At 42.2% G+C, this 20011-nt stretch overlaps 1 protein-coding gene across 2 annotated transcripts; it reads left to right on the forward strand.

Moving 5' to 3' along the window:
- Positions 1-8054: 8054 nt before the first annotated feature.
- On the forward strand, positions 8055-19491 carry LOC308479064 (cytochrome P450 4B1-like). Of its 2 annotated transcripts, XM_081009443.1 has the most exons (12): positions 8055-8401; positions 9717-9858; positions 10531-10575; positions 11123-11250; positions 12707-12837; positions 14082-14233; positions 14596-14702; positions 15132-15322; positions 16353-16486; positions 17082-17146; positions 18388-18470; positions 18791-19491. In XM_081009443.1, exons 1-12 carry the CDS (start codon positions 8204-8206, stop codon positions 18957-18959), a joined length of 1545 nt encoding a protein of 514 aa, XP_080865569.1. In that variant the 5' UTR covers positions 8055-8203; the 3' UTR covers positions 18960-19491. The 2 variants fall into 2 exon arrangements, with proteins under 2 accessions (XP_080865569.1, XP_080865570.1); XM_081009444.1 differs by lacking the exon at positions 18388-18470 and having other exon boundaries at positions 8056-8401; positions 18791-18963.
- Positions 19492-20011: the final 520 nt, after the last annotated feature.

Raw genomic sequence — 20011 nt, forward strand, 5'->3', positions numbered from 1 at the left:
ACAATTTAACCTAATAATTAACTCAACAAATCCTTTCCATCTTTCCCCATATTCTGTTATTCAAATTACCTTAATTTATTTAACCTTATCTTACCATAAAGTACCTTAAAGCTTGAATCTTAATACTCAAATATACATAACCCCTAATATCATTTCTGCTAGAGTCATATAGTTTCATTCCAACATTTTCCTTAATATTCATTGATTTTAGGCTAATTCCCCAAATAAAAAATTTTTCTTTATAAATTTTCTTCCAATCTTCATCCAACGTCTCTTCTTCCTGGTCTCGGGTCGTGTCAGTCCTTACTGTCCATTCCATCTAGTCCATCAACCTGGAAGTCTTATGTCCGAGGCCCTTAAGTCTCTTCCATGTCCCTTCTGCAGATCTTCTTCTTGTTGTTTATACTTGCCCTTTTCCTTGTCATTCCTTGTCCGAGGCCCTTATGGGCCCAGAAGTCGAATCGGAGTGCCGGCAAAGGATCGGAATGCAGAGGGACAGATCGGAACGGAATCTGCGAAAGCCTCTATGCGACCCTCTGAAAGCTCTGATCAAGAATTAGAGGAACCATTGTTCACAGTAGGTCGCTTTTCTCCTAAGAAGGAAGAGGAGAGTGTTGAAGACTTAAGGCTAATTCGTAGGTCACAGAGAGCCACAAAAGGCAGACCTCCAAAGAGATTTGCTGATGAGTTTGCTACGATAGCAGTAACAGCTGTTAAAAGCTCCAAGAAGGTATTTGAACCTTCAAGTTTCCAAGACATCCAGGGTTTGGATTCAAAGGAAGCTGAGCCATGGTTAAATGCCATGAAGGCTGAGCTTGATTCCTTAGAAAGGAACAACACATGGGAGCTAGTTCCAGTAGTTCCAGGAATGAAACTGCTTGGAAGCAAATGGGTCTTCAAAGCGAAGACAGATCAAAATGGCAAGATAGTCAGACACAAAGCCAGATTGGTAGCCAGAGGTTTTGCACAGGTACCAGGTGAAGACTATCACGAGACCTATTCACCCACAGTGAGATATGAAAGCATTAGGCTTATGCTCAAGCTAGCTGCAGAGGAAAATCTACACATTAGTCACCATGATATTAATACAGCTTTTCTGTACAGATCTCTAGATGAATCACTTTATATGCTTCCACCTGATGGCGTACAGGTAAAACAGGGATTTGTTTGTGCTCTGAAGAAATCCCTTTATGGTCTCAAACAAAGTGCACGGTGTTGGCACACAAAACTCACTGAACTATTGTTTTCTCTAGGTTTTCAGCAAGGAAAAGCTGATCCATGTGTATTTGTCAAAGAGGAGGGGCAAAAGAAACTGTACTGTTTGTTTTATGTTGATGATTTATTATTCTTTTGGAAAGATGTCGCAATGTACAATGACGCCCTAGCTCAACTGAAAGAGCACTTTGACATGAAAGATCTTGGTGAGGTAAACAACTACCTATCTCTGGAAATAGAGAGAGATCAAGATGGTAACATTCTAGTACACCAGTCACGGAAAATTGCTGATGTGTTAAGCAAACTAAATCTGATGGATGCTAACCCTGTAGACACACCGATGACAACAGGTTATCAGGTAGATGACACTGAAGAAGCATTTTCTGACACTACACTGTACAGGAGTGTGCTAGGCAAGCTAAACTTCATTGCCAGATGTTCAAGACCAGACATTGCTGTTAGCTGTAATTTGCTAAGCAGACAAGTCAACAATCCTAGTGTCAAGGATTGGAAAGCTCTGAAACGCATAGCGCGGTATTTGAAAGGCACTATGCATTACAGACTGAGATTTAACAATCAGAAGTCTGGTGGTCTTGAGATATTTGCAGATGCAAGTTTTGGAAGTGACACTACAGACAGGAAAAGTACGTCTGGAGTTTGCTACATGTACAATCAAGGTCTGTTTGATTGGTCATGCAAGAAGCAAACAACAGTTAGTTTAAGTACTTGTGAAGCCGAACTGAATGCACTATCGTATTCACTTAAGGATTGTGAATGGTTAGTACAATTGTGCAAAGATATGAAAATTCCTGTCAAATGTCCAATCCAGGTTTACCAGGACAACAAAGCATGTTTGGCTTTGCTGAAGTCTGAAGGTTGTAAGCAAAGCACGAAGCACTTGCAATTAAAGTTGCAGCATGCTAGGGAATGTATTCAGAAGGGACTCGTAACGGTGTCCTATATGCCAGGTAATGAAATTCCTGCTGATGTATTGTCCAAGATTGTATCAAGGGATCAACACTGTACCTATGTGCAGAAGTTGGGTTTGTACTGATATTGTGCAAACACGCTGCCCAGTGATGTTCACAGAAAGGGGGAGGATGTTGGTTTCTGCTATCCTTCACTGTGCAGCGAAAGGGCTTGTCACGAGACAGGTGTTTACATTCCACAGTCTGTACTGTTGGAGTTTCTCACGGGAAAGGGAGACTGGATGTGACGTACACTGGTTTCCTGTTTTTCACTTTGTGATTCTCTCCGAGCTGTCGAGGAGAGAGGATGCATTTTCTGCTCCGGCAGAGGCAAGATGTCTTTCTGTAATATACCAGCTTTGAACTGTAAATAAAGCAATATAGAGTATGCAGCACGTACTCCTCATCCTTCCGCTGGGCACGAGACTCTGCTTTAAATCAACAAAAGTACCTTAAAGCTTGAATCTTAATACTCAAATATACATAACCCCTAATATCATTTCTGCTAGAGTCATATAGTTTCATTCCAACATTTTCCTTAATATTCATTGATTTTAGGCTAATTCCCCAAATAAAAAATTTTTCTTTATAAATTTTCTTCCAATCTTCATCCAACGTCTCTTCTTCCTGGTCTCGGGTCGTGTCAGTCCTTACTGTCCATTCCATCTAGTCCATCAACCTGGAAGTCTTATGTCCGAGGCCCTTAAGTCTCTTCCATGTCCCTTCTGCAGATCTTCTTCTTGTTGTTTATACTTGCCCTTTTCCTTGTCATTTGTTGGTCTCTTTCTTAATTTCTTTCCTTTCTCATTGAGGAGTAGGTCTCTGGGGGGTTCCAACCCAAAATTGTCTCCATCTCCGTTCATCAAACCCGCCCATTCCCCACAGCCCCACTCCCCACAGTCATCAATGTAATCCAAAAAATATTTAAAAACATATTTCAAGGTCTCTCCAAAGTTAGGACCCTCCTCAGCTCCAGACTCCCCCTGGCCCACTCCAACTTCAATCTTCAATGACAGCGGCTTATACTCCTGTAGGGCCTCGGGTTTCTCCATTTGTATTATTTGAGGTGCAACCGCATTCTCCTCCATTATCTTCTGCACTTGCCCAGGCAGTACAGGTTCATGAGTTGGTCCCTGAATGATTTCTGTATTAATATTCCCTGTTTGTCCACAGTTGTTAACCACAACAGTCATCAAGTCCATTTTCTCATTCATCAAATCCATCTTCTCATGCATCTGTTCCAGCAAGGCACTTGTCTTGCATAAAGCAAGCACCCAATCTTCTTCCCAGCTCATCTTAAGTCAAGGTCAGAAAAGACTGGTCCCACGATCTTAATCTCACAGCTGTTGAGTCCTCAAGTAAACTGCAGCAACAATTTAACAAGCTCCCTCTAGGGAAGACTATTTCTATTTGTATCCATTTTTTTAAGGCAAGTCCAACAAAGGAAAATTACTTTCATTTTTCAGAGATTTTTCAGATATTTTGTTTCTTTAGAATGCAAAAGGCAACATTGGAATCAGTCTATTTCTCTTCTTTAGCTATCTGTCAAAATGTTCCATTCACAGTCAATGAACCTTTCCAACTATTTCTGTCTCTGACACCCCGTTCCCAGGTTAGAGACGGTGGAAGTTTATCCTTCTTCACTCCCTCTCCTGCAGGGGTTAAACAAAGTTCTCCCCCCTTTTCTCCTACTTCCAAGGGGGTTTCAGTAATTACAAATGAAGGAAATTAGACTTTTTTCACGGCTTTCCAGGCTTTAGCTTACAAAATTTTTGCTTTAGTCTATATACAAAAAGCGGAAGGCAGACTTCCTGTTTTGAACCTTCCCGCTTCGATGCCAAATTAAGATATTTCTTGATCCAATTTTCCGTTTCTACTCACGGGTACTTGTTTTAAATCCAATTGTCCACAGGAAAAAGTCAGCGCTCTCTGGCAATGGCTGTGCGGCTTCACTCCGTAAAAATAGCAATCAGTTCGCAGCACCGCGCCACTCACCCCACTTCGCTCCGGCGCCCCAAAAAGGTGCCCTGCCGAACCCCACGTTCTCAGGCTTCCTCCGCCTGGGATTTCTAGCGGGTCCCCACCTTCGCCGCGGTGGGAAGACCCAGTTTCTAAGGAGCTCGTTCCTCCGATCGGAGGAACTCCGCCATTCACCGATGGCGCTGACCCAGAAGTCCGATAAAGCCCATTACAGGCTACAAGGTTCAACAGGTACATAAGAGACTTGGATACTTCCTTTGGGAAAGTGTGGGGAGCGCAACTATTTCTCCCATAAATGGCCAGAGTCCCCAAGGCTGGGCAAAGAACTGGGCACAGCTTGAAGTAAGCTGGGCCTGCAAAGGTTGTTTGTCTTAACTTGCATTTGCAAAGATGTGGGAGTGTGCATTGGATCTGGCTGCTGAAAAGCAAAGAAAAGCAAATGAGGGAGCTCTGAGTGCCCATAGGAATCGCCCAGAATGAGGCAACATAGTGTAATTTAGCAAAGCATTTAAGTGTGTTCTTACAAATACTGTTTACCATGTCATGCTAACCTCGTCTTCTCTCATTAAACTATTCAGTTCCTTAATCTCTTGCAATATACAGCTTCCCAATTCAATGGATTGGCCTGTATTTTCTTTCACTTCTTTTATGCATCCCTGTAGTTACTGTGATATTCTTGCATCCAGCATATACATATATGCCCAGCATTCAAAGTTCAAACTGCTTTTGGGTCTACAGGAAGCTGCTGTAGGTCAGTATAAGATGCCTATTTCAGACAAGGTGGCAGCTCCATGCAGATACAGTCTTTTTTTTCTGTGCCATGCACCAGCTGTGGCATGAGAAGCAAACCCACGGTTGCAGTCAGCTCTGCAATCTGCATATGGCTACGGATGCCATTCAGAATGATGGCCTTCATTACATCTTGGGGAGTAAATTCTATAGTTTAACTGTGTGAAGAAATACTTTCTTTTTTCTGTGATGAATCTTCCAACAGTCAGCTTCAATGGATGGGCCTGGGTTCCTTCCTCTAGCCCCTGGACCCAATTGTTTATCCTTATTGTGGGATGACTAGCCTCATATAACTAGCATGCTTAAATCTGATTAATACATGAAGTGGTTAAGGCCATAATGTTAGCTGTCCTGCGAGGCTTAGCTCACATTGGGAGGGACTAGGTAATCCCAAACTAATTGGCAGCCAGTTCAGTCAGGCCTGGATTGCTGCAATATGGTTGCAACCTGGTGAGCACAGGCTGAAGCTACTGTAACTGTATTCAGAGATACACCCTATATATAACATGTCACAATAATCTAACATAAAGCTTATATAATAATAATAATAATAATAATAATAATAATAATAATAATTGTACCCACCTATCAGACTAGGTCACCCCAGCCTCTCTGGGCAGCTTCCAGCATATACAGAAGCATAATAAAACATCTATCAATAAAAACTTCCCTGTACAGGGCTACCTTTACATGTCTTCTACGTGACTTTTTAAATATGTAACAAATATTTGTTGTAGCTATTAAATATGTAATTTAATTGTAAGCCTTCTTGGAAATACTGATTTCCTGAACTATGGAATATAAATTACTGTGATAAGAGAAGAATGAATAATAAATCTAGATGTTGCAAATAAGAAAAATTATCACATTGACTTCTTGTACAACTTACGGAAATGTACAGTGGTACCTCTGTTTGCGAACGGGATCTGTTCCGGAGGCCCCTTCGCAACATGAAAAGAGCGCAACAAACAGCGGCGTGTCTACGCACATGCGGGTTGTGATTCGCCGCTTCTGTGCATGCACATGATGTTATTTTGCGCTTCTGTGCATGCGCAAGCAGCGAAACCTGGAAGTAACACTTTCCGGTACTTCCGGGTCGCCGCGGGATGTAACCTGAAAGAACGTAACATGAAGCGGACGTAACATGAGGTATGACTGTATTAACCATTTTTTAAAAAAAGGTTAACTAAGCAATCTAAATTTACACAAACTACCATATGACTAAAACAATAATTTTATAGAAAAGGAGACACTTTTTAGATATAACCCATGCATTTTTCCTTTCTTGAGCTAACTTAACCTAACCCCAGCTGGGAATCCATAGCTTAGTCCAGTAGCAGGTCTTGAAGAGCTCCAAGCTGCTAACTTACTTCAACCAAACGCAGAGCAGTGCTCTTTTCCACCTTGAGCCCCAGATGTTGTTGGCCCATAACTCCCATCATCCCTGACCATTGACTAAGATGGTGGAAAATTATATGGGAGTTGTGGGCAAACATCATCTGGGGACCCAAAGCATATTTTTGCAAAGCAATGTCATTAATAGAATGTGTTGTTTGGTTTCATTTTCCCAAATACATGCAGTGTATGTTGGAGAACTACACCACAAAATTCGGAGACGGGCAAATTTTGAATAATGTGCTTTGTTTCTTGTATTTTATTGTTTGAATTTTAAAAACAACAACAACAACAAAACAGAAATTGAATCCAATATGTCCCCTATCACTATTGGGGAATTTGCAGCTATTGGTATAAAGACTTCAGTTCCTGAGAGAAGACTGGTTCAGGAGATGCCTCTGGCTTGATAGGCCATTTTCCAGAAGTATAGGATTCAGTCCATGCAGATGATGAGGGAAGCCCAACTGAAGCAGGGGTTGGCGGACAACATTTATTCAAACTGGAAGAAGTTGCTATTCCTCAGTAGAAACATGGAACAAAATATGAGGCAAACGTAAAACCGAAAACATATTTTCTTTGCGTGGACAGGCGGAGTCCCCAGATCCCGAGCGGTCCCCCCCCCCCCGTCATGTGGAATAATGACTCAAGACAACGTGCTATGGGATTAAATTGGCCATAACTTTATTAAATTTCAAATGTGGGTAGACCTTGGCTCAGGCATTGGGCGTTCTCCCTCCCCAGTCCCCAGCCGGGGACCTAGGGAGCATCAGGGTTATCCTGTGGGGGGGGGGATGGGCCGGCTCTGGAGAACATATGTTCAAGCAGAGATAGCCGCCTCCGTTACGCCGCCGCCGCAGGGGAGAGCAATGACGACCTTTCGGCGTACGGTCAAAGCCTCCCTTCAGAAACCCCTTTAACGGGGAACCCTGGTATCGCTGCCGCAAAGAGGAAGATGGACTAAAGGATTCCGCCCAAGGCCTGATACCACAGGATTCCGCCCAAGGCCTGATACCACCAAAGTTGTGACGTTTTGCTACGGGAAAGGCGAAACCTGCCAATGCAGGGAAATTCCTTTCCGGCCCTTTAACAGCGACCTTAACGTAGCAGCGCCCACATACCTGTGAAGAAAAGTTAACCTGCAAAACCTGTGAAGAAAAGTTAACCTGCAAAATAAGACATTAACTGAGGGTGGGTAAGGTGGGAGAAGCTCTGGAGCCAAGTGAGGATTCCCAGGTAAGATCCTCCCTCTATTGTGTGGACAGGTAATCCCTCCCCTACCTGGCCTGGTCTCCTTGGCAACGCTTCCCCCAGGTGGGATTGGACAACTGACTGAGGTAGGCGGAGACCTCCAGGTATCCCACCTGAGGGAAGGCAAAACCAAGCCTATGCTGTTGGAGCCGCTCCAGATCTAGGGGCTGCGCGCGTCCACGCAAAGGGCGCCCCCCGTTTTAAGCGGGAAGAGGTCATTCCTATCAAATGCCCTTCTCTATATCAGTCCTCCCTGAAGTCACTGTGATATCTTCTTTGAATATCAGTGAATTCTGGGTATACCAAATACTTCCACTGATAAAGTACATTATTACCCTGCATACAGTTAATTAAAACAACATTTCCCAATAACAGTGATCTGGTCCAGCTCTGAAGTGAGGAAAAGGGGAGGATTCAGCACCCAGCGGGTGAAACTAATTAGAGTGTGTGGGTGGAAGTTTAAACAGTTCCCATATTCCTGCAGCAACACCTGCCGCAAAGTTGTTTTAGTAATTTGATGCAGCTCACAAGACAAAGCCAGAAAAACAGCAAACCTTTTGAGGACTTATTCTAGCTACTGGAGCAAAGCAAGCAACAGGCAGCTGGCTATGGAAATTGTCATCAATCTCTTGTGGTCCTGGCTACCGGCGAGTCCCTCTCAGTTTTTCTATTGGACTGTGGCGTTGATCTTCATCTGCGTCGTTCTGAAAGCCATCCAGCTATTCCAGACAAGGCAGAAACTGATCAAGGGGTTTAGGAGTTTCCCAGGACCTCCCAGCCACTGGCTGTATGGCCATATCCACATGGTAAGGGAATCTCTGACTTTCCTGGTGAGATGTTGGGTCTCTCTTTGTAAAATTGCATTTACTGATGATAGAGCTGTTTTCTTATATCCACAAGTGAAGCTATTACCACACCATCAAAGCTATAGACAAACTTGGGAAGTGTTGCAGGACTCACCATAAACAAGGATAAATCTGGTTTTTGTTGTTGTTGGCATGCAAAGACTACATCAGGAACACAGAAAGATAGATGAAATCAATGGATTTAAACTTTATGATGTGACAGAATAATTACTTTCTTGCCGAGTGTTTTCTCAGCTTCATGTCACATTCTGAAAGGATATTTTCTATCAAATGTGCTGCTTCATTAATGTTGTCATTCAGTCTGCTGGCATCTGCAAGGCTTGGGGACGGCTGTGCTGGTTCAGCAGACTGGGCTCCACTCACTGGCTGCACATGATTGGACAGTTGGAACTTTAGATTTGGCCAAGGAATCTACATTAGCAAGTCACTGGGACGTGACTCCTGGCACCTTCTGAATGGAGGACCGACAACAAGGGCTTGCAACTGCCGCCCACTAGGAGCAGCGTACATGGCCATTGTGGGCCTAGTCATAGCCCCCCCCTACTGTGTGAAGGCAATGGCTATGGTGTAAAGGTACATACTTGACAAGACAACAATTTGGGAGGGGGGAAGGCCACAACTTTATTGATTACAGGTGGAGGTGGACTTTGGTTCACATCTATATCCATTTCATTTTCCTGTTGGAGTGCTGAAATTTTGAACAGGGTATTGCCACGTATTGTGGCCTCCCTAATATGCTGATCTCTAATTCCATATTCAACCTCTACTCCCTGACTCCCATATTTGGCATGCAACAGTTTGCATTTGTGATGGACCTGTTTCTCTTGTCCAATTTTACCTAAAGTTGAAGAATGATTCACAGATTCAGGCATAAATATTATATTATAATTTTATGTATAATGTTTCAGTTTATTCCAACAGGAAAAAATGCTTTTCTAAATGTACTCTTTGGTGGCTGTTTCCCCCCCTCCTTAACATTTATAGTTCAATGGCTTATTCATGCTCAACCAGTGTGTGTTCTTCTACACTTGAGAGTCTGAAATGAAATTGATAAGGGGAGGCCAATGCAGAATAGAAAGAAACAGGTTTAATAAGACTGTGGTTTTAGGATTGAGGCAAGTGGGTGAATTATTCCTTTGTTACATATGCATCCCAGCTGAAAGTTATACACTATTACATTACCTGATTATCTGTTTTCATCCTGAACTAAACATTTAATCACAATAACTAAGATGTAAACTGGTTACCGATACAGATGAAACCTGAAGAAGAATTACTGAACGCAGCTGCATGGACAGAAAAGTACCCGCACTGTTACCCACGTTGGTATGGAAATTTCTTGGCTTTCCTGTGCATCAACCACCCCGAATATGCAAAGACCGTGTACAGCAGAGGCGGTAAGAAATGTGTATCTTATGTCCCTCTCATTGTGCAGTTACATGAGTATGCTGGAGGCTGTCAAAATTATTCATGCAGTAAGTTGCATTGCTCTTTGTAAGGCAAGAAATAAATGTAAGTGATTCATATTTCAAGGGCATCCTAAAGCAACCTTCCCCAACCTGATGCCTTCAAGATGTTTTGAACTCCAACTCCCATCAGTCCCTCACTGCCAGGCAAAGAACTCCCAGCTCCCAGCTCTAGTTCTACCCAAGTCTTTAATACTCAGATCAGATTGGTAGAGAAGGCACACAGCAGACTACAAAGTTCAAAAAGTACATTAGAGAATTGGATATTTCCTTTTGGAAATTGGGGGAAGCACAACTATTTGCCCAACAAATGGCTGGAGTCCCCAAGGCTGGTCAGGGAAATGGTCACACCTTGGAGTAAGCTGGGCAAGGAAAAGGTTGTCTGTCTTTATTTACATGTGCAACAATGTGGGAGTGTGCCTTGGATCTGGCTGCTGAAAAGCAAGGAGAGGCAAGTGAGGGAGCTCTGGGTTCCCATAGGAATCCCCTAGATTGAGGCAACAGAGTACAATTCAGCAAATTGAACATTTAAATTTGTTCTCACAAATAGTTTTCTACCATCTCATGCTAAGCTCATTTTCTCTCATTTATCACACTATTCAGATCCTAAATCTCTTGTAACATACAGCTTCCTAATTCCATGGATTGGTATGTATTTTCTCTCATTAATTTTATGTATTCCTGAATTTTCTGTGATATTCTTGCCTCGAGCACATACATATATTCTCAGCTTTCAAAGTTCAAACTTTGGGAAGCTGCTAGTATTAGTTAAGCTGGTGCCTTCCCCACTGGTGCCTTCCAGGAGGCTTCAGTGCCAGCTTTATTCCTCTGGCCAACTGATTTCTGCCCATTTTGCTCAGGAATCAGACTCTATAGTATGTTTCCCTACAATCTCAAAAGTCTGTCCTTATAGAGTCTATGAAGATGGACTTCTCGGATTGTAAGGAAATATGCACACTGCATTCCATGTTTCAGAAATCCTTTAGTAGGTAAATAGATTCTTAACTTGAATTGTTCCAGCAATTAAATGCCTACTTCAATGGGTCATATATAGTGCTGGGGGGATCCTTCTACTATAAACCCTGTCATCTGTGGTGGATAATTTTCCATGTGACCCTGACCCTGGTGTATGTGCCTAAGAAAGACAACATTATCTTGGGCTTCTGTTCCTCATTTTCCTTCCTTTTCCTGGCAGGAAGGGGGCTTCTCATCCTGAATGGGCCAAAGTGGCAGCAGCACCGGAAACTGCTGACTCCCGGATTCCATTACAATATTCTGAAGCCTTATGTGACTCTTATGGCAGAATCAGTCAAGGAGATGCTGGTAAGAAACCCCATTGCTACTTTCAGGAGGTCAGCTCCAGGCTAAGAAGTTGCTCATCCACCTTCATGATCTCAGTCCTGCTTTGAGCAGACTCAGAGGGCCTTTAAATTTTTATTTTTCTTTGACCTGAAAACCTCCTCTGATACACCACAAAGATTTTTTGGAAAAGTTTGAGTCAGAAGCCCCCACCAAAGTGTGAAGCTAGTTGAGCAGCCCTTTGGGTCTCAGGCAATGAGTTTGCAGTAGCATTGAATTCTAAAATTCCTTCATAACCTGTGACACTTGATATTGTCTTAATTAGTTCATCCACATTTTCAGGACAGACAGATGCTGACTACCATTAGCTTTCTTTGTGGAATATTAAAATGCATCACTTTGAAGGGTTGTGCAGTGTTGTATTAGCTAGAATTGTATGTCAAAACTGTGTTTACATTTGCAGACAGTGTTTTTGACTGGAATGCCTGCTATCACCCTTTCCTTTTTAGTCCTGTGTATTAATGATCAGTTCATTAGCTCCTGATAATCTCCTAACCTTGTTTCAGGGAACACATTCAGCCACCCAATCCTGAAGCACACAGTCGAGTCTCTCTCAGAGGACAGCCGCACATAATCTTAGCAAAACCATTTCCCAAATGCAAGGATCATTTGCAGGGGAAAGTTAATGGGCAGCATGGAGAATGCTCAATTCTGTCTCACGCCTCTTCATTCTTCCCCACATTTCCTCCCCACAGGCTTTATGTGTGTTCCTGAACTCGGCTTACGAGCCAGTAGAGGAAACTCCCCAGTAGACAGTGGAGGCTGATGCACATTGCGACCAGGAGGGTAGAAGGCAGGGTGGTCAAAAATAAGTGGAGCCCGAGCAAATGACAGGCAGAGCCAACTAATCTTACTCCATGCCGAGTTCTAGAAATGCAACACTGAGGCTAAAGACACAGGCATGCCTTTGACTGGTTATACGTAAAAAGGCACGTGGGTGGGGTCACCCTGAGGTTGATGGGACAGTCCTCCAGTCATCCTAATGAACTAGCCTCCACTGCTAGGAGGGGTCTAGGCAAATTGATGTATGGGGAAAGGGTTAAGCACCTGTACTTCTCACCCAATGATTCTCCTTTGGAAATGCTCTCTGCCATGCCATGCCATGCCTTAGTATTATGGGGTAAGTATCACTGTCATTACCTTGTAATGTGCAATTTCACCTTCAGTGATGTGAGTACATGAAAGGACCCAGAATAAGAAATAATCAAAGCACCTCAGAAAATAAATATAACTTATTCAGCAATTAACAAGCAAAATCCATAGTTGGGCAGCCACTGATGTACTTGAAAATCTAAAGTTTTCATATATTGACCACAGCAGATCATATATTGTTCCAGTATCTAATAATGAATCATTTAATCATTCTAGAGACTTCCCCAGAATGAGACTTCTCGTTTCTGTCCCTTTCCTAAAACATTAGGATACATGGGTAAAGCTGGAACCAAAGAATGGCACAGTATCAGTGGAGATGTTCGAACATGTCAGTCTGATGACTCTTGATACTATTATGAAATGTGCCTTCAGCTACCAGAAAAATGCTGAAATGGACAGGTGAGTATAAGATGCCTATTTAAGGCAAGGTGGGAGCCACAGGCCGATACAGTCTTTCTTTTTTGTGCCATGGGCTAGCAGTGACATGAGAAGCAAGCCCAAGGTTGCAAACACCTCTGCAATCTGCATATGGTTAATGAAGCCATTCAGGATGATGGCTATCACTACATCTTTCGTGAGCAAATTCTATAGTTTAACTGTGCGAAGAAATAGTTTCTTTTGTCTGTGATGAATCTTCCAACTGTCGGCTTCAACGGATGGCCCTGGGGTTCCTTCCTCTAGCCCCTGGACCAATTTGTTTGACTTTATTGTGGGATAACCAGCCTCACATAACCAGCATGCTTGGATCTAATTAATGCATGAAGGGGTTAAGACCATAACGTAAGCTGTCCTGCCAGGCTTAGCTCACCTTGGAAGAGAGTAGGTAATCAGAAACTAATCGGCAGCCAGTGCAGTCAGGTGTAACATGCTCAAACCATCTTGCCCTCATGAGCGACCTGGCTGCTGAATTCTGCACCAGCTGAAGTTTCCAAGCTGTCTTCAGAGGTAGAAATATGTATAACGTGTTGCAATATTATAACATAGAGGTTACCAAAGTATACACAACAGAAGTTGTGTATCCAGATAGGGATACAGCTAGGCCACTAGCCGAAGTTGATGGAAGGAATACCTTGCCACTGATGCCACGTAGGCCTCAAGTGACAGCAAATGATCCAGAAATACCCCCAAATTATGTATCCGTTCCTTCAGAGGGCGTGTAACCCCATCAAGAGCACACAGCCTCCCATCCATCCAGTCCAAGGAACCACTCACTAACAGTGCTTCAGTCTTATCTGGATTGAGCTTTAATTTCTTGGTGCTCATACCAAGGCAAGCACTGCCACACCTGCAGCTGTAAAGGAGAAGCAGAACTGTGTTTAATCAGCATATTGCTGACAACATACTCCAAAACTCTGGATAACTCCACTCAGGAGCTTCATGCAGATGTTGTGGGGGATAACATTCAACCCTGATGAACCCCACATTAAAGGCTCTGTGGAGCTGAGAAGAACTCCCCAAGCATCACCCTCTGGAAACAACCATTGAAGAAGGAGTGGAACCACTACAAAACAATGCCACTCATCCCTACCTCCGATCTCAAATAGAAATGGATCTAGAAATGGGACTTTTAATAAACATGTCATCTAACCTTTTTTGTCTTCATTTTGTGCTTATATTTGTTTCCACTTTCCTACTGTCCACAGAGATAATTCCTACATTCAAACTGTATTTGATCTCAGCTTCCTGTTCTATCAGAGACTGAAAACACCTTGGCATCACAATGATCTCATTTACCGGTTGAGTTCCAAAGGGCATCAGTTTTACAAAGCTTGCAAAATAGCCCACCATCACACAGGTATGTATCTTTTACTCCCTGGCAACAACTTCTTCTTCCTCCTCGTCTCCCTCCTCTTCTTCTTCTGAGCTAATATATAAATTTATTTCATAATAGAAAATTCAAAAGCAAAAACATACTGTTTCAGTACCATTAGGAAAATTAAAAATTGTAACAGTGTCGGTATGATGTACTAAGGGCATATAAAACGTAGGTGTGAAAAGAAGAAGAAATTAAAAAACAATTTAATATGGGTTAAATGATTAGTAACACATGGACTTATTAGGAAAGTTAGAGAAATGAGAAAACAAAAAAGGTTGAATATATTTGCTTGCCTCTTACACATAGCTTTATTCATTTCATACTGTTTGTTTTCAATGCAGAGAAGGTAATAAGAGAGAGGAAGGATTCCCTCAAGAATGAGAAAGAGCTTGAAAAGATTCTGAAGAAGAGGCATTTGGACTTCCTGGATATTCTTCTTTGCGCAAAGGTGTGGACATTGTAGAAATAATGCACCTATGCCTGCCATGCTATATTGCTAAGGGCTTTTCTTGCCATCACTATAATGTTCAGATGACATAGCCCAAGCAAAACTCCCATGGTCTGCAATATATACATAAAATTGTAAAGTTGTCATCACACTGCAGTTTGTGTGGCTGCTGACAGGTGGCCATGTTAACTCCAGCATTTTGGCAGAATGGCGGGTAGGCACGTGAGTGAGCAAGCACCATAGGTGGCAGGTGGCCCAGGTGAGCTGTTTAATTGAGGGGGTGGTGCTTCAGAGAGCAGCTTGGCAAACCGCTTTTGGAAGCACCTCCCCCTTCTTTGATGTGAGCTGGGAGAGGGAGGAGGGTCTTGGAGAACTTTAAATATTGGATCTCACTAATCCTATAAAACACTATTTTCCCTGTGTGGTTAGGATGAAAATGGAAATCCATTGTCAGATGAAGACATACGTGCAGAAGTGGACACATTCATGTTCGAAGGTCATGATACCACAGCTAGTGGAATCTCTTGGCTCTTTTATTGTATGGCCCAGAACCCTGAACATCAGCAGAGATGCAGAGAGGAGATCATGGAGCTTGTTGGGCAACAGGAGGAGATACAATGGTCAGACTAAATTCTTGTTCAACTTTAAATGTTTATTTCCTGGGTCATATTATGAGGTTTCTGAAGGAGAGCAATACTGCAGAGTAGTTTAGGATCATAGTAGTCTGACCACAGGCCTCAGGTTGAGTAAGTTCCAGGGAAGATGGGCCAGTCCTATACTGTAGGAAAAGAAGCTCTGATTTCTATTTCTATATTTAAATCACTGCTATGGCTGCTGCACGGATGTACTGTAGCTAGTGCGGTCATGTTTGTATCGCCAAAAATACTGCAAAAATCAAAATCTATTATCAAAAAGAGACAGTGCTTCAAAAAGTAGGACACAATTAGCCTCCCTCACCCATTACTTGCATGAAGAGGTAACACAGTTACAAGAGATGGGCTGTGGACTGAGCCCACCAATACGCCTGGTCTCTAATGTCCTGATAACTTCTAAGGAGGGGAGCCTCCTCTATTCAGGTGGGATTCCTGCATGATTTGCTTTCCAGGTAGACTTCCTGCATGGTTTAATTTCCCATAACAAAAAAACAACAACCCAGTTTTGTATGCTGTATTTCATTCAATCAATCATTTAACTTATTTACTGCCTTTCTCACATTATAACAAAACAAGGTGGCTAACAGAATAAATTAAAATAAATAGACCGAAAATCCCCACAATCAATATAAATGGTTTTTTTTTAAAAAAAGAAGTGCATAACCCTGCTAAAAACAGCCCTAAAAGCACAGATATTCACTAATATATGCATCTCCATGCATGCTTTAAGCTAGCATGTGCCTTTTTGCACTTGTTATTTGGCTGGAGAAGTGCAAATTATGAAGGGTGGCTGTGTTCAGTTCACATCTTGTTCCAGAAAGTGTAAGTAAGGTAAGTTCACCTTAAATAGGAACTGAATCAAATTTCTCCCCTCTCCCCAACACTTGTATTGAGCAAGGAAAGCGTAGGTACTGGATTCCACCCTGTCTCCTTTTTCCTTCATCTTAACAAAACTTTATGCGACTTAACTCCAGTAATTTTGGGCGGTGTCTTTAAGGGACGACTTGGGAAAGATGACGTACAGCACCATGTGCATTAAAGAGAGCCTTCGGCTTTATCCTCCAGTACCTCTTATAGCACGAGAACTGAATTCTCCTGTGACTTTTGCTGATGGACGAACCTTACCAAAAGGTAGGTTTCCCGTCTCTCCCTTCTGCAGACTTCCTTTGAACTCGTCCCTTTCTCTTCCATCTTCATTCTTACACTGTTCTCATTATTCAATTCCACTGTCACTTAACTTCCATCAAGAGTGGCTAACCTTTTGTGGTCCACATTCACCCTGCCAACTGTGATGCAGCCACCCCACACTCTTGCATGCACACACTCACATCCGTGCACACAGGGAATACGTGGAGGACACACACAGGTGTGCATGCCTACACAGAGGTACACAGCCCCTGTATTCAGAGGGACAATTTCTGGAGCTGCTAGGCCTTAGATGGACCATCTCTTGAGGCCCCACCTACACCTAAATGAATTCCTTGGGCAAACAAACAAATATTACATGAGCAGGAAAGCACAGTCGTATGCTTTCCAGCTGCCTTCCTGTACTCTCTGCAGAATCATCCTGGTTATCAGTGCAACAGCTCTGAAAATCTGCCTGTCTTTGCAGCAAGTTATTGAGAATGAATGTTTTGGTAAATGCCACTGGATAGCAATTAATTCTCATTACATAATATCACTGCTGATGAAATGATAGTAGATGATGTGTCTCTTATTTTCACAGGCTTTCTAGCTGCATTGGATGTTTATGGTCTTCACAGAAATCCTGAGATTTGGGACAATCCTGAGGTAATAATAAAAGGAGAAAAGCCTAAGCAAGACCTTTCTGGTGAGACTGAGAGAAGTTGACATGTTTTGAGAAAAAGATGGTGGAATAATTGCCATAGACACATACAATTTCTTTAAGAAAAGAGGCCAATTGTTTGTCACACTAACACTGTGTGACTAGATGTGTGGATTTATCCCAGTGTTTTGTTTTATCAGTTTCTTGCTTGTTTTAGCTTACTAAACACATCCGGACGTATTCCAGTTTGGAGGTGAGAAAGGCACATTTAGTCCATTGCCTCATATCAATGGCCTAATGCCAAACTCTGTACGTGTGCGCGCATGTAGAGCCAAATTCCTCCCTATGCCATGACTCTAAACCAAATCCCTTTCTTGCCAGCAGCTGTTAGCAAAAAGAAAAATGTTTGGATATATCTTCAAACGCTCTGATGTCAAGCTTAGAGTGTCCCTCTACAGAATTGGATAAGAACAGTATGAGGAAGATACTGTACTAATTAAGCAGAGGGACAGGCCACATATTATGTAATTATGATTCTTAAAATTTATTTAAGCACTTACAAAATGGCAAAGATCTATTGCGAAAAGAAAACCATTGCAAAAATATATTGGCAAAGCTGCTGTGGAATCCTAATCCAGAAAACATTCCTAATCCACATCAGGAGCTGTGGAAGTATTCTGCCAAAAATCCACCCACCCACCAGTCCCTAAAGTGCTGCTTACAAAATCTGTGTAGGCTTCCCTCTCCATTCAAAGAGCAACTTCAGGAGCAACATCAGCACCACAGCAGGGGGGAAAGGTTAGCATTTCCCTCCCAAGCCCTGCAGGCCTGTTGCTGGTCAGACACTCCAATGGCTGTGTACAGTTTTAAAAACATGCACACTGATGCAATTAACATCATGTCTCATTTGGACCAGGCATTTATAGATTTGTCTCGTTTGGCCCAGGCATTTTTAGATATGTCTCATTTGGCCTGGGCATTTATAAATATGTCTCATTTGGCCCAGGCATTTATAGATGTCAAGGAATTTTCCTTCAGATTACACTGGGTAAAACATATTGCTATGAGTGTAGTCCTATAATCCTATACAGAACTAAGCCCCATGGAGTGCAATGGGTATTATGACCTGGTAAGTGGGTATAGAGTAGTATTCTTTTTTGTGAATGCCCCTTTTTCCTTTAGCTCTTTTGCCACTATATCTGTTGCCATACTAATACAAAGTTCCATGACTTATTTTCTGCTATAGGAATTTAATCCTCTAAGATTCTCCACAGAGAATTCAAAGCATCGCCACCCATATGCTTTCCTGCCTTTTGCTGCAGGGCCAAGGTAAATATTTTCCCACCTATACTTTGCACTGTTCCCTCCATAACAGGACACTTTGACATTAATATTCCATGAAAGACACAACTGTGTTCAAGGCTTATAAAATTGTGGATGAGTCCACAGCAAAGCAGAAGTAACTGCCAGCATAAGGCAATATATGCTCAAATGCCTAAAGGGGTTGGGAATATGAAGGAGAACAAAGATGGTGCCAGATATTCATTTCTGGGAAGGGAAATCTAAAAGTGAAGGAGCAACAACTGAAAAGGCCCTGATTTGACCACGTCTTCTGTTCACAATGTAATGTTGCCCTTTATTCTACTCAGGAACTGCATTGGACAGCAGTTTGCCATGAATGAGATGAAGGTTGCTCTTGCATTGACACTCCTGCACTTTGAGCTTTTTCCTGATCCTGTCAACCTCCCGATTCCCATGCCGCAAATTGTCACCCGATCCATGAATGGGATATATCTGAAGCTGAAGGCTCTCCGCTGATGCTTGCTGTTACCACAGTAGTAATGCTTGCTTCAGCACTCAATTCCTGCCAATAAATATCGGAAGGCACTATGAATATTAATATTATGCAGTACACGTCTACAGAAGAAATTTCTACAGAAATGTTCAGTAATCGCTTTTACATTCTCAACCCAACATGCTTTCTTTTATCCTACCAGATCATATTCAGAGTAGAATCATGGAAATAAATTTACTGGATTAACTTAAGTCCACGGGTTTCAATGTTTTACTTTGAGCATCACTTATTTGGGCTCCTTCCTTTGTCCATTACACTATAATGTTCTTCTTAAAAAAATAAATATTTTATTGAATATCCTCTTTCATAACAAATTACGAATAGCAATTATCCAATTTTACATTCTCCCCTCCCCTGTGACTTCCCTCATCTTCCCTTTCTGGTTTGTTACAAAAAAAAAGTTACCTTCTGCATGTTAATGTACTTTAAATGTTATTACAATGTCTTCCTCCATGTTTTAATTAAATAAATTTGTGGATGTTTTTTCAAAACCTACCAATGAGTCCATTTCTTTATGTTGCTTTTGTAAATAGGTTATAAAAGATTCCCATTCATTTTAAAAGTCTCTATTGTCCTTTTCGTGCAATTTATCTGTTAACTTTGCTAATTCTGCATAGTTCATCAGTTTTTCTTGCCATTGTTCTTTTGTTGGTACTTCTTCAGTCTTCCAACCTTGGGCTAATAAGATTCTTGCCGCTGTGGTAGCATACAAGAATATTTTCAATTTTTCTTTCAGTAGCTCTTGACCTGAAATGCCTAGCAAAAAGGCTTCTGGGTTTGTTTGTTTTTTACAAATGTCATTTTAAACATGTTTTTCAATTCATTATCTATCATTTCCAAAAAGTTTTTAGAGGCTCTGGAGCCAAGTGAGGATTCCCAGGTAAGATCCTCCCTCTATTGTGTGGGCAGGTAATCCCTCCCCTACCTGGCCTGGTCTCCTTGGCAACGCTTCCCCCAGGTGGGATTGGACAACTGACTGAGGTAGGCGGAGACCTCCAGGTATCCCACCTGAGGG

The sequence above is a fragment of the Podarcis pityusensis genome, assembly GCF_964106645.2.
Source record: "Podarcis pityusensis genome assembly, chromosome: 6".
Taxonomy (NCBI): domain Eukaryota; kingdom Metazoa; phylum Chordata; class Lepidosauria; order Squamata; family Lacertidae; genus Podarcis; species Podarcis pityusensis.

What these genes read in the sequence shown, in the direction of transcription:
- LOC308479064 (XM_081009443.1), top strand. Translation starts at nt 8,204, where the DNA reads ATGGAAATTGTCATCAATCTCTTGTGGTCCTGGCTACCGGCGAGTCCC. An exon ending in GACCGTGTACAGCAGAGGCG is followed by an intron (nt 9,859 to 10,530) that starts GTAAGAAATGTG and finishes CACACTATTCAG; the next exon opens with ATCCTAAATCTCTTGTAACA. An exon ending in AAAAATGCTGAAATGGACAG is followed by an intron (nt 12,838 to 14,081) that starts GTGAGTATAAGA and finishes TACTGTCCACAG; the next exon opens with AGATAATTCCTACATTCAAA.